General features: G+C 45.3%; 1 protein-coding gene across 1 annotated transcript in view; it reads left to right on the plus strand.

The window, feature by feature from the left end:
* The first annotated feature begins 692 nt into the window (after positions 1-692).
* The window catches only part of SLC22A16 (solute carrier family 22 member 16), a 48,897-nt gene continuing 36,648 nt past the window's right edge, over positions 693-12,941 (plus strand). Inside the window, exon 1 of the mRNA XM_032275039.1 lies at positions 693-809. Within this exon, the coding sequence (XP_032130930.1) occupies positions 757-809 (53 nt within the window). The 5' untranslated portion in view covers positions 693-756. The remainder of the gene's footprint in view (positions 810-12,941) is intronic.

Below are 12,941 nucleotides of genomic sequence, written 5' to 3' on the forward strand. Positions count from 1 at the left end.
CCACTCCAAAGGCTGGGAACGACGTGGTCTGCTGATTAAAAATCAGATTCCTGTACTCTAGGCAGGCTGCTTCAACGGGAATGGAGTCTAGAAACATATAGGTCTCGCTATACGTTGCCCAGGCTAGTCTCAAACTCCTGGGCTCCAAGCAATCCTCCCGCTTCAGCCTCCCAAAGCGCTGAATTACAAGCCTGAGCCACCGCGCTGGCCTAAATGTACCTTTTAAACCAAGTACTGCAGTGGATTCTTAGGCATGAAAGTTTGAGAGCCACGGTTGTGAGGGACGTCACGCCGAAGGCTGGACGTTCTTGCGGCCCCCAGACCGAGCCTGGCCCTTGCATTCCCACCCTGGGCTCTTTCTTGGTGACAACTTTTCCGAGGCGTCAGGGCTTCCCTCGAGCGTGGCGACCCCGCGGGACGCGGTGTCAAGAGCCAGGCTGGGCGGCAGGGCGGGCGGGGGAGCGGCGGGGCTTGGGGCGTGGGCACCCTGGGACCGCGGACTCCGGGGATCACAGCGCCCGGGGAGGAGGCGGGAAGAAGCCGAAGATATTTGGGGAGACAAAGGGACCGAGCGACGGAGGGAGGAACAGAGTCCAGCCTCGTGCTTGTTCCGAGCACCGGGGACTCGCGGGGAGCGCAGGAGGCCGGGCGGGGAGGTTCGGGGCAGTCCACGCGCCCTCCGCGCAGGGCGGGCGGGGCTCGCTGCCAGCAGGCCCCGGCACTCCGATAACTCCGCGCCCAGTGCACCGCCGCAGCATGGGGTCCCGCCACTTCGAGCTGATTTTTGACCACGTGGGGCACTACGGCAGGTAGAGGGCGGGGTGGGGAGGGGGCGCCACGCGGGAGGGGTCTGTTTCTTTCAGTTGCGGTGGGGTTCTAGTGCGGCGCTCGCGATCCGAAAACATCTCCACTACCTCCTTCCCCCGCGCAGTCCGGACTCTGGCGTCCAGACGCCGGTCCGGAGCTGGGCTTGTCCCCTAGGACGGGCAGCGGGAACTGGCAGGTGATCAGAGGCGCTGGGCTCGCTCGGGGCGCGCCTGTTGCCGGGCAGGTGGGACCTGGCGAGTGCTCTCCGTGGCAGCCGATGCTGGAGGCCCCCCCGGAGGGACCGGATCGCACGCGTAGGGGGTGCCTGTGACTGGCCGCCGGTTTCTCGAATCCGCCGCCACTTCCCTAGACTGCTTGCTGCCCCGTTCCGCCCCGCGCCCCTAGGCTCTCTGTCTGTGCCTGGCAGGTGTTCCCCAGGGACAACCGTTAGTCAGAGTTGGTTGCCGTTCATTGAAACTTAATATGTGCCAGGTACACTATACCGGGTGCTTACACACAGTTCTTCATTAATGTTCACAGGGACCCTGCCAAGGAGGTGTCCAAATCCTTATTTTCGTGATTGGGAAACTGAAGCTGGCGGGGTCAAGGGCCCACAGCCAACGCATGGTGGAACCACATTTAACCTCCGTACACCCTCTTTTCATTTGTCAAATGGATTTTAAAATTTTTAAATCATTCATTCATTCATTCATTCACGTACCGAGCTCCTCTGTGTGACTCAGAGTGTTTTGAGAGGGGAGGCAGGCGGGTGAGGGGCCATGCAGCGTGGTGGCCGGAGGCTTGGATCTACATCTGAATCCTGGCCTGCTGCGTACCCCTGATGCGATTCTGGGGATACTTTGTGTGTCAGTTTCCTATGCAGAAAATGGGAATCAGGCTTAGTGAAGAGATGATGTGGTGCTGTTCTTCACAGTGGAAGGTTGCGGCCATTTTGGTTTTGATTCCCAATGTCTGCAAAAAGGAACAGTTAGGACAGAGGAAAGAGGCAGGAAGCCCCAGCTCTCGCCTGCTTCCTTCTGCTGCTTGCATCATTGAGCGCTGCCTTGTGCCTGGCTCGGTCATAAGCCGTTGGTACATGTTACTTCCTTTAATGTTCACTACAGCCTTATGAGGTTGGTGTATCACCCTTGTTTCACAGTTGAGAAAACCAAAGTTTCTGCCTAAGCACAATTCTAATACTAGCAGGGCAGAATTAGATGTCATTGGATGCCCATCACCTCCACAGCCCTCAACCATGATGTGCTCCTGAGCACGGTTAGGTAGCGGCCCCTTGGCTGGGCCAGGCCCTTTATGCATGAGCTCATTTTATTCTTCTGGAGGCAGAATAGCACAGTGGTTAAAAGTTCTAAGGTTGGATGTCTGAGTTTCCCTTCTGGCGCTACCACACATTAACTCTATGGTCTTGAGCATCTTATTTACCACTTTCTCATCTGTAAAACGGGGCTAATAATAGCAGCACAAATGTTTTCAAAGAGGAGTAGTGAAATGTTTCTATGAGGACTCAACGTGCAGTTTCTCATCCTCACAGAAACTCAGTGAGGTAGGAGGAGCTAACATCTTAGCTACCCTGTGTTTTTTAGGGATTAGCTGGGTTAATGATATCAGTTGGTGTTTGACTAAGGTGCCCTATCAAACAGATTCCTCAACTGGAAGTTTGTACCTCTCCAGTAACTGCCCACAGCAGGATCTGTTACACAAGGTCATTCAGGGACCCAGGCAGGTGGGGCAGCTCTGTCATCCATGGCATGGGGCTCCCTGTCTGTGCTTGGGGCAGCCACTCCCCCATGGCAACAGCTCACCATGGTTAAGAGGGTGCAAATGGGTTTGAGGAGACAGCTCTTAGCTGGCCACCATAATGTATGCAAAAGTCTTACTATTCAGTAAGTCACGGCTATCATTGTTACCTGAGTTCCCATATTAGTGGCAGGGTTGATTGTGAAAGCAGCTTACAGGAGGAAAAAGGGTAACAAACCAATGCTTACATAGCAGAAGGTGAAGACAGCATGACTGTAATACAGTACCCCCGTTTTCTCAGGTATTTGCTCTAAGTGATCTCTATTCTTTATAAACAGAAAGGGAAGTTATCGTGATGATTATTTAGTCCTTTCTTTAAGGAAACCTAGTGAAAGTGTTAGGTAGAGCAGTGGTCCCAACCTTTTTGGCACCAGGAACCCTTTCGTGGAAGACATTTTTTTCCACAGACCTGTGGTGGGGTCGGCGGAATGGTTTCAGGAGGAACCTGTTTCACCTCAGATCATCAGGAATTAGTTAGATTCTCACGAGGAGCATGCAACCTAGATTCCTCACATATGCAGTTCACAGTGGGGTTCATGCTCCTGTGAGAATCTAATGCACCACCGATCTGACAGGGGGCGGAGCTTAGGAAGTAACGCGGGGTGGCCACCGCTCACCTCCTGTTGCGCGGCCCAGCTTCTAACAGGCCAAGGACTGGTACTGATCTATGGCCTGAGGCTTGGGGACCCCTAACATAGAGAACCCTGTTTTCCTCTCATTTCTCATTGGTCATTTCTAGAGTAAGGAAGCACTACTGTAGTCACCTTGAAGAGGGGAAAACAGGATACCTGAGAAGAATTAAAATACCATGCCAAGATTGGTTCTGAAACCATATCATAGTGCCATAAACTTCACAGCTTAAGCCCCCTATGAAAGGAAATTGAGGAGACTGAGACTCAGGCATCTGTATTGGGAGAATCTGAACCTGGATCCCTAAGTTAGTTGTCCCAGGATAAAAGGAGAGACAGTTTAAAAGTTGAGAGTTGGAATGTGGAACCTGTGGGAGACCTTCACTGATGGATAGAGGTAGGTTTTGTTTTTCAATATATAGAGCTTTTCTGGCTCTTCTTTTTTGACTTCAGCATATGAACATCCTAACAGCTACCACTTAGGTACAGCTATGGTGTGCTTTCCAGGTGTTAACTCATTTCATTCCCACAAAGCCCATTGTTCAGATGAGGAAACTGAGGCACAGAAAGGATAAGGGTCTTGCTCATGGTCCCTGGTGGTAAGTAACAAGGCCAAGATCAAACCTTGGCAGTCTGGCTCCAGAGTCCATCCTCTTAACCACAATGGGCTCCATCAGTTATGCTTTTATGCAGAATGATATAATCTAGGACTGAAAGCAGTTTTCTTCATCTGTCACCCAGATTGCATGGGTCCACTCCCTGGGGCTTCTGGTTGCCCTTGATTTTCCTCACCTCTAGGTTTTCTGCTGATTGTGTTTGTGTGATTCTTTTTACATTAGTCTGTTGTATCTATAAGCCGGTTGTCCTGGTGGACCCCTAGGTTGGGTACATGAACGACACTTCTGAGGGCCAAGAATCTTTGTAAAGGAGAGAGTGATGTGTTAGAATGCTAGATGCCACTTTGGGAGGCTGAGGCAGGTGGATCACAAGGTCAGGAGTTGGAGACCAGCCTGGCCAATATGATGAAACCCCATCTCTACTAACAATACAAAAATTAGTTGGGCATGGTGGCAGGTGCCTGTAGTCCCAGCTACTTGGGAGGTTGAGGCAGGAGAATTGCGTGAACCCAGGAGGTGGAGGTTGCAGTGAGCCAAGGTCACACCACTGCATTCCAGCCTGGGTGGTAGAGTGAGAATCCATCTCAAAAAAAAAAGCTAGGTGCCTGAAGAAATAGGGTTTGTTTTTTTCAAGAGCTTATTCTTGCAAAAAGGAAAGGGGAGTTAGAATTGAAGGATTGCTTAGGACTTTTCTAGCACATAGAAAGCGTATTTATGTGAACTAGCATGGCTTGATTGGGGGCCACTTAGTGGTTTATTATTTCTGGGGTATAAAATATGAGAGTGAGAGAGGTAGGAGGTTACAGTCATCTCCACGAGTGTTTCGGTATGTCATGCTGCAGAGTTTGGGTATCAAGTAGGGCAAAGGGGCCAGTGAGGACCTTGTAAGAGCCCAGGTGAGAGAGAAAAGGGTCTGCACAGCGCGAGTGTGGGCAGGGAGGACAGGACAGTATTAGCAGATGGAGTTGATGGGACCTCTTGGCCCTACGGCATGAAGGAGAAGTGAAAGGGACCGCATGCCCCTCCTAGCCCACCCCATGTCCCTTGCCCCCAGATTTCTAGTTTGTGTGGGTGATGGTACCCTAAACTCAGAAAGTTACCCTCCAGGTGGGGCAGGGCTAGATATAGAGTTCAGTTTGAGATTGGTTTACCTTGAGTTCCTTGTGGGAATTCCAGGTGGAGACATCCAGTGGGAAGGTGGGTAGATCCTCTGTTGCTCAGAAAAAATGCCCCCTTGTCAATACGGATCAGGTGGCCACCCAGGGCTGCAGTCCAGCTGGCAGGCGCCTTGTGGACAGATTAGGCATGCCTTGACACCAGCTGTTCCTCGGCAGGGGCGTTGCTGAATACTTTTCCCTCTCCCTGGGCCCTGTAGATAGAAAACTTTTAAATTGATATGTTACATATACGCAGAGAAGTGTGCACCGTGATCTACGAGCCAATGAATCGTCATACAGTGAACACACCCGTGTTACCCCTGCCCAAGTCATCTCTTCCCTCTGTCCCTGTCCCCCAAGCTCACTATTGTCCTTACATCAACCATTCTAAATGTTACATAAGTGGGGTGAGAAGTACGTGCTCTTTGGCTTCTTTTGTTCCACACTGTGTTTGTGAGATCCACCCATATTGTGTGTCACTGTAGTTGGTCAGTTTTCATAGCTACATAGTATTTAATGGCATGAGTATTTTATGGTTTATTCATTTATTGTCAACAGACGTTTAGACTCTCTCCAGGTTGGGCGTATTATAATTTGCCTTTCTTGCATATGTCATTTAGGGTACGGTTATGTGTCACTTAACGACAGAGCTACTTCCGAGAAATGCATTGTTAGGTGGTTTTGTTGCTGTATGAACATCACAGGCTGTACTTACACAAACCTAGATGGTACATCCTGCTACACACTTAGGCTCTGTGGCATAGCCCACTGTTCCTAGACTAGAAACCTGCACAGCATGTTATTGTACTTAATACCGTAGGCAGTTGTAACACGATGGGAAGTATTTGTGTACCTAAACGTGGAAAGTGTACAGTAAAAATATGGTGTTAATATTATCTTATGGCACCACTGTTGTATATGTGGCTCATCATTGACTGAAACGTTTTGTGGTATGTGGCTGTACTTGTACTTGCATTTTGCTGGGTATATACCTAGGAGATGCTGTCATGGGGCGTGCATGTGGTCAGCTGCCAGGTCGTTTTGCAAAGTGGTTGTAACAAATGACACCCTCACAAGCTGTTTATTGGCTTTCCAGTTGCTCCACGATTGTCCAATATTTTGAATGTCAAACCTTGTATCAATATATCATTAAACCAGAAAACTAGATATCCTGGGGCAATGTTTTCATCCGTACCTGCATCTCCTAGGAAGCTTCTTAGGCTTGTAGAGGCCTTGACCCCACCTTAGACCTCTTGCATCACAACTGCTAAGAATGGAGCAGAAAAGACAAATCCTAGCTTCAGAGGCCTGCCAGAGTGGGTGCTGTGTTGGGGTGTGTGTGTCTCTGTGTGTGTGTGTGTGTGTGTGTGTGTGTGTGTGTGTGTGTGTATACAAGAGAAAAAGAGACAAAGAGAGAAGGAGAGGGGAAGAGAGAATAGTTCTGGTGATGACTGTGGGGTCAGGTGGCTGAGGAAGAAAAAATCTGAAACCAGGAAGGTAGCAACAAACTGAAGAAGCTGGTAGGATCTGAAGACTGGAGGTCTGAATGGTGCTGGAAATGGGGTCAGTGGGAAGGACGAGGACGAGGACGAGGGAGGTAAGAGGGTGGGAGGTGATGGTCAGAATGTGAGCTGTTCAATGGCGGAGCAGCTCCAGGTGATGAGACTAGTCAGGGAACAAACCCAAATGCCTCAGGTAAACTTTAGCCAGGTTAAACATGTCTGCTGTTTGCAGGGGCTGTGTTGTCATTTGCTGAGTTGAAATTTCAGTGATGAGAGTCAAAGAATTATAAATATGTGCCTCATACATGCGTGATTTATGTTCTATTTCTCATCATATTCATATGGGATTGTTTTTATAGGATGCCTCTTAGGCCCTCAACAGGATTTAGTTTCAAGAGAACTTGATTCCCATGCCCCTTATTGCCGTGGTGTCTAGAAGGTAGACGCTGGTCCACAACAAGCCACACTGTAATCATCGGGATGGGCTGATTCTCAGTCTGGTTTGGACCTTTGGAATGCTCCTTTAGTTAAACGCTGCATGCTGACCTTTCTCTCTGGCATCTCCTAGGAGTATCTATACTTTTATTGTACTTTCACCATAATTTCCATGACCAGTCTCCTGCCAATGGACATTTCAGTTTTCGATGTTTTGCAGTTATAGACAGTGCTGAACATGAAACTGATTAACTCTGAGAGAGATGATATCTTTGTGATGTTGACTACTGGTTACTTTCAAAGAAGTCAAGTTTAAGTATTATCAAGAGCAGACAGTAACACCCACTAGTGTAATGTCTTTCAGCAAAGCAGAGACACAGAGGTGCTTGATTTTACAAAAAATTAGTACATATGAACTGTTTTCTTAGGCAAGATAAGCTTTCCATTTTATTACATCAGTGATTCACTAAACAAAGATTTTTTTGGTCTGTACAGTTCAGCAAGCTTACAAACTCTGAAGTTTGTTGAGATGATTAAATGAGATAATGAGTGTGAACATGCTTTAAAGCATGATCCAATGTAAGGTGTTCGTGTTATTTTATTTATTTATTTATTTTTTGAGACAGGATCTCTCTCTGTCACCCAGGATAGAGTGCAATGGCACTATCTTGGCTCATTGCAATTTTTGCCTCCCAGGTTCCAGTGATTCTCTTGCCTCAGCCTCCTGAGTAGTTGGGATTACAGGTGCACACCACCAGGTACGTGCCCGGCTAATTTTTGTATTTATAGTAGAGAAGGGGTTTCACTATGTTGGCCAGGCTGGTCTCAAACTCCTGACATCAAGTGATCCGCCCACCTCAGCCTTGCCCAGCCTAAGATGTTAGTATTATAGAATATGCACAGCGACCAGGACAAGGCTGAATGAGCTGTTACGTGCAGCACAGGCAGGTGTGAACAGAGTAGAGAGGAGAGGGGAGAATTGACTTCAGCTGTGTAAGATGAGGCCCATGTAGAACCTGTACAATAGAAGCAGACTGGATGGTGCTGCAGGGTAAGAGAGCCATTCTTATTGGCTGGAAGATGCTTCCTGAGAAAATGCCAGGGAAGGAAGAAACACCTCCTGAACTTACAAGCCTGCTGCCTAGGGGCGGATGACTCAGCCATGCCAGGTGCTCACTTCATGAGGCCACAGGCAGTATAGCGACCCCAAGGCTCTGTGGTGACGTGGCAGCCAGGGGAGGGGCTGGGGGCGAGGAAGTCTGACCTGCAGGGTGAGGGTCAGCACCACTCCTTCAATCCAAGATCCTGATTTGTATTTATTAATTTATTTTTTTGAGACACAGTCTCGCTCGCTCGCTCGCTCACCCAGGCTGGAGGGCAGTGGTGTGATCTCGGCCCACTACAACCTCCGCACCCCAGATTCAAGCAATTCTCCTGCCTCAGCCTCATGAGTAGCTGGGACTACAGGCACATGCCGCCATGCTTGGCTAGTTTTTGGTATTTTTTAGTAGAGAGGAGTTTCACCATGTTGGTCAGGCTTGTCTCGAACTCCCGACCGCAGGTGATCCACCTGCCTTGACCTCCCAAAGTGCTGGGATTACAGGCATGAGCCACCATGCCCAGTCTCATTTCTGATCATTTTACTACTGGTAGGGACATATTACTATTTTCTGGAAAAAAAGAGCTAGCTCCCATTAGCCCATCAAGTACTGGGGCTTCAAGCTCTTCTCTTGGCTGCTCATCTCAAAGAGACCCTGAGAACAGGAATTAATGTGCTCTCTCTCATTCTGGAGCTAGAAGAACAGTACTTACTTCCTGTGTTTTGCTTGGTATTTTTCTTTCGTGGACTAGCTAGCTACCAGGGCCAGTGCCATAGAAGGAGTTCAGTTTTGAAACTGTGGCCAACATGACCAGCCTGTGGTGTCCTGATAGCCACAAGACTTGAAATTCACTCCATTTAACCTATTATTTATCTACATGAGGTTCTATGAGAAGTGAGGAATGGTGGCCATATGCCAGCCTAGCAGTTATCTGTGAGGACTTGGAGGGGTCACTAGGTTGCAATAGCCTCCAAAGTGGGGTGTGTTCACCAGTGGAGGGTTGAGATGATCCCTTGGAGTGCCACCAAGAAAACACCCATTTTGTATATGGATGTGTGTGTGCACAAGTCAATATGTACAAATGGAAGTTTATATTTCAATATACATAATATGTTAATTTAGCATTATATGAATATGTGATTATATGTTCACTTTATATGTCTGCATACACATCTGTGCACACACACACTTTTTAAAGTTTAACTGCTGGAGAACCAAGGCTAAAGTTTTGGATACACTGGCCTATTGAACATCTCTCTTTACCAGGTACTGAGCATGAGTCAATTTCAGCGCTGTTCATTTTCAGCCCAAGGTATTCTCCAGCATTCTATAGCCACTGCGCTACACACTGTGCTGGGTGCTACAGGAGATACTAAAGTGACTGAAGTACAGTTTCTGCTCTAATGAGACTTTAACTCAACCTTTTACAGGACTTCTGTTGTTGGTTTGGTAGAGAAATAGAAAACAGTTGCCTGGTGTTCTTTTAAAAAATCAACATAAATAACAGAACGATACTTCAGTTGCATATTGTGATCATAGAAGAGAAGGAAAAATTGAGGGTTAGAAAATGCATAAATGAGAGTGGGAAAGAGGGAGGCAAGTAAAAAGATGGGACTGAGAGAAGCTGGCAGTGAAGGATAAAGAGACTGAAAATCGGCATTTAGGTTGGAGGGAAAAAAGCGTGGAGAAAGGAGCAGGAGAGGAACAGGCTAGACCAGCAGTTCTCAAAACGTGAGAATTCTTGTAGGTCTCTGAAGTCTGCAAGCGCAAAACTTTTTCCTAGCAATACTAAGATATTAGCTGTCTTTTTAAAACTCTCATTCTCTCATGAAAGTACAGTAGAGTTTTCCAGAGGCTAGATGATGGTAACGTATCATATTGAATGCACACACAGACAAGAGAAACCAACTGTCTTCTGTAAATGCAGATGTTAACTGGAACAGTGCCACTCTTCTTACTAATTTTGTTTCATTTTGTTTGGATAGCTGTAGCTATATGTTAATGTTAATATATAATGAGTTTATTATATTTAAATGGATTAGTAAGCATTTGAAAATTTCTCCATTTCCAGCCCCTTTTTTTTTGCCTTAGGAATTGCATTTATTTTTATTTTTGTTATTTTATTTTGTTTTAGATTCAAGGGTACGTGTATGGGTTTGTTACATGAGTATACTGTGTAATGGTGAGGTCTGGGCTTCCAGTGAACCCCTCATCCAAATAGTGAACATTGTGTCCAATAGGTAATTTTTCAACCCTCATCCCTGTTCCCTCTCTTCCTTCTTTTGGAGTCCCCAGTATCTATCATTTCCATCTTTTATCTATGTGTACCTATGGTTTAGCTCCCGCTTATAAGTGAGAACATATGGTATTTAGTTTTCTGTTTCTGAGTTATTTCACTTAGGATTTTCCAGCTCCATCCATGTTACTGGAAAGGACACGATTCCATTCTTTTTTATGGCTGCATAGTATTCCGTGGTGTGTATATATACCACATTTTCTTTATCCGGTTAACCATCAATGGACATTTAGGTTGATTCCTTGGCTTTGCAACTGTGAATAGTGCTGTGAGAAAGAGACAAGTGCAGGTGTCTTTTTGACATAACGATTTCTTTTCCTTTGGGTAAATACCCAGTAGTAGGATTGCTGGATCAATTATTTTTAATCCTTTGAGAAGTCTCAATAATGTTTTCCATAGAAGTTGTACTAATTTATATTCTCACTAACAGTGTATAAGTGTTCCCTTTTCTCCACAGCCTCACCAATATCTGTTATTTTTGACTTTTTAATAATAGCTATTCTGAATGATATGAGATGGTATCTCATTGTGGCTTTGATTTGCATCTCTCTGATGATTAGTGATATTGAGCATTTTTTCCCATTTGTTGGCTGCTTGTATGTGTTCTTCTGGAAAATGTCTGTTTATGTCTTTTGCCCACTTTGTAATTTTTTTCTTTTTTTTGTATTAATTTGTTTGAGTTCCTTATGGATTCTGGATGTTAGCTCTTTGTTGGGTGCGTAGTTTGGTTTGCAAATATTTTTCCCATTCTGTAGGTTATATACCCTATTGATTGTTTCTTTTGCTGTGCAGAAGCTTTTTAGTTTAATTAAGTCCCATATGTCTATCCTTGGTTTTATTGCATTTGCCTTTGAGGACTTGGTCATAAATTATTTGCCTAGGCTAATGTCCAAAAGAGTTTTTTCTAGGTTACCTTCTAGGACTTTTCAGAGTTTCAGGTCTTATATTTAGGCCTTTAATTAATCCTGAGTTAATTTTTTTATATGGTGAGGGATAGGAATCCAGTTTCATTCTTCAGCATGTAGCTAGCCAGTTTTCCCAGCACATTTACTGAATAAGAAGTCCTTTTCCCATTGCTTATTTTTGTTGATTTTGTTGACAATCTGTTGGCTGTAGGTGTGTGGCTCTATTTCTGGATTTTCTATTTTGTTTCATCAGCCTGTGTGTCTATTTCTATACCAGTTCCATGCTGTTTTGGTTACTATAGCCTTGTAGTATAGTTTGAAGTCAGGTAATGTGATTCCTCTGGCTTTGCTCTAGGATTTCTTTGGCTATTTGGGCTCTTTTTTGGTTCCATGTGAATTTTAGAAAAGTTTTTTCTAATTCTGTGAAAAATGATGCTAATTCAATAGGAATTACATTGAATTTGTAGATTGTCTTGGGGAGTATGGTCATTTAAGTGATGTTGATTCTTTTAATCCACGAGCATGGGATGTTTTTTCATTTTTTGTACCATTTCTGATTTCTTTCATTAGTGTTTTGTAGTTCTCCGTGTAGAGGTATTTCACTTCTTTGGTTAAGTGTATTCCTAGGTATTTTGTGTGTTTGCATGGCCATAATAAATGGGATTGACTTTTTGATTTAGTTTGCAGCTTGAGTGTTAAATAGAAATGCAACTGATTTTTGTACATTATTTTCGTATGTTGAAACTTTAATGAAGTTGTGTTCAAGTCTAGGAGTCTTTTGAAGGAATCTTTAGGATTTTTCTAAGTGTAAGATCATGTTATCAGGGAACAAAGATAATTTCACTTTTTCTTTTCCAGTTCGAATACCTTTTGTTTCTTTCTCTCCCCTAATTGCTATGTTTAGGACTTTTAGTACTATGCTATTTAGGAGTTGTGGGAGTGAAATCCTTGTCTTATTCTAGTTCTTAAGAGGAATGCTTTTTACTTTTCCCCATTCGTTATGATGTTGTGGGAGGGGCGTGGTGGGAGATGATTGAATCATGGAGGTAGGTAATTCCTGTGCTGTTCTTATGATAGTGAATGGGTCTCACCAGATCTCATCGTTTTAAAAATGGGAGTTTCTCTGCACAAGCTCTCGCTTTGCCTGCTGCCGTCCACATGAGGTGTGACTTTCTCCTCCTTGCCTTCCGCCATGATTGTGAAGCCCCCCCAGCCATGGGGAAGTCCAATAAACCTCTTTCTTTTGTAAATTGCCCAGTCTGAGTACGTCTTTATCAGCACCATGAAAACAGACAAATATAGAGCTGTTGCTTCCTATTTTTGATTTTGCCAACATTTGAATGAGGTTTTAAATTTTATATTCTTTTTTCCCTTGAGGATGTGACTGTAGTATATATTGTGTATGATTGTTTGGCTTTGTTTCTGAGTGCTTTCAGGGGACCACGGGTCTGTATGGGTTCCCTGCTTACGGATATCATTTGTATGGTGGCTTTCCCAGATGCTGCTTGTTGTAGTGATGTATGGGGTGTATGAGCTGACACACTATCTTCTGTAGGGCTAGGAATATGGAGGTCTCAGGAAGCTTGTCTCATACACTAGCACTGTGCTTTTCTGACAGCAGGTTTTTTGTTTGATGATGCAGTTCAGTCTCTAGTCCAGTAAGTGATGCTTAAGGGTA

This window comes from Sapajus apella, unplaced genomic scaffold (genome assembly GCF_009761245.1).
Source record: "Sapajus apella isolate SASKATOON/1434 unplaced genomic scaffold, GSC_monkey_1.0 scaffold6, whole genome shotgun sequence".
In the NCBI taxonomy this organism is placed as follows: Eukaryota; Metazoa; Chordata; class Mammalia; order Primates; family Cebidae; genus Sapajus; species Sapajus apella.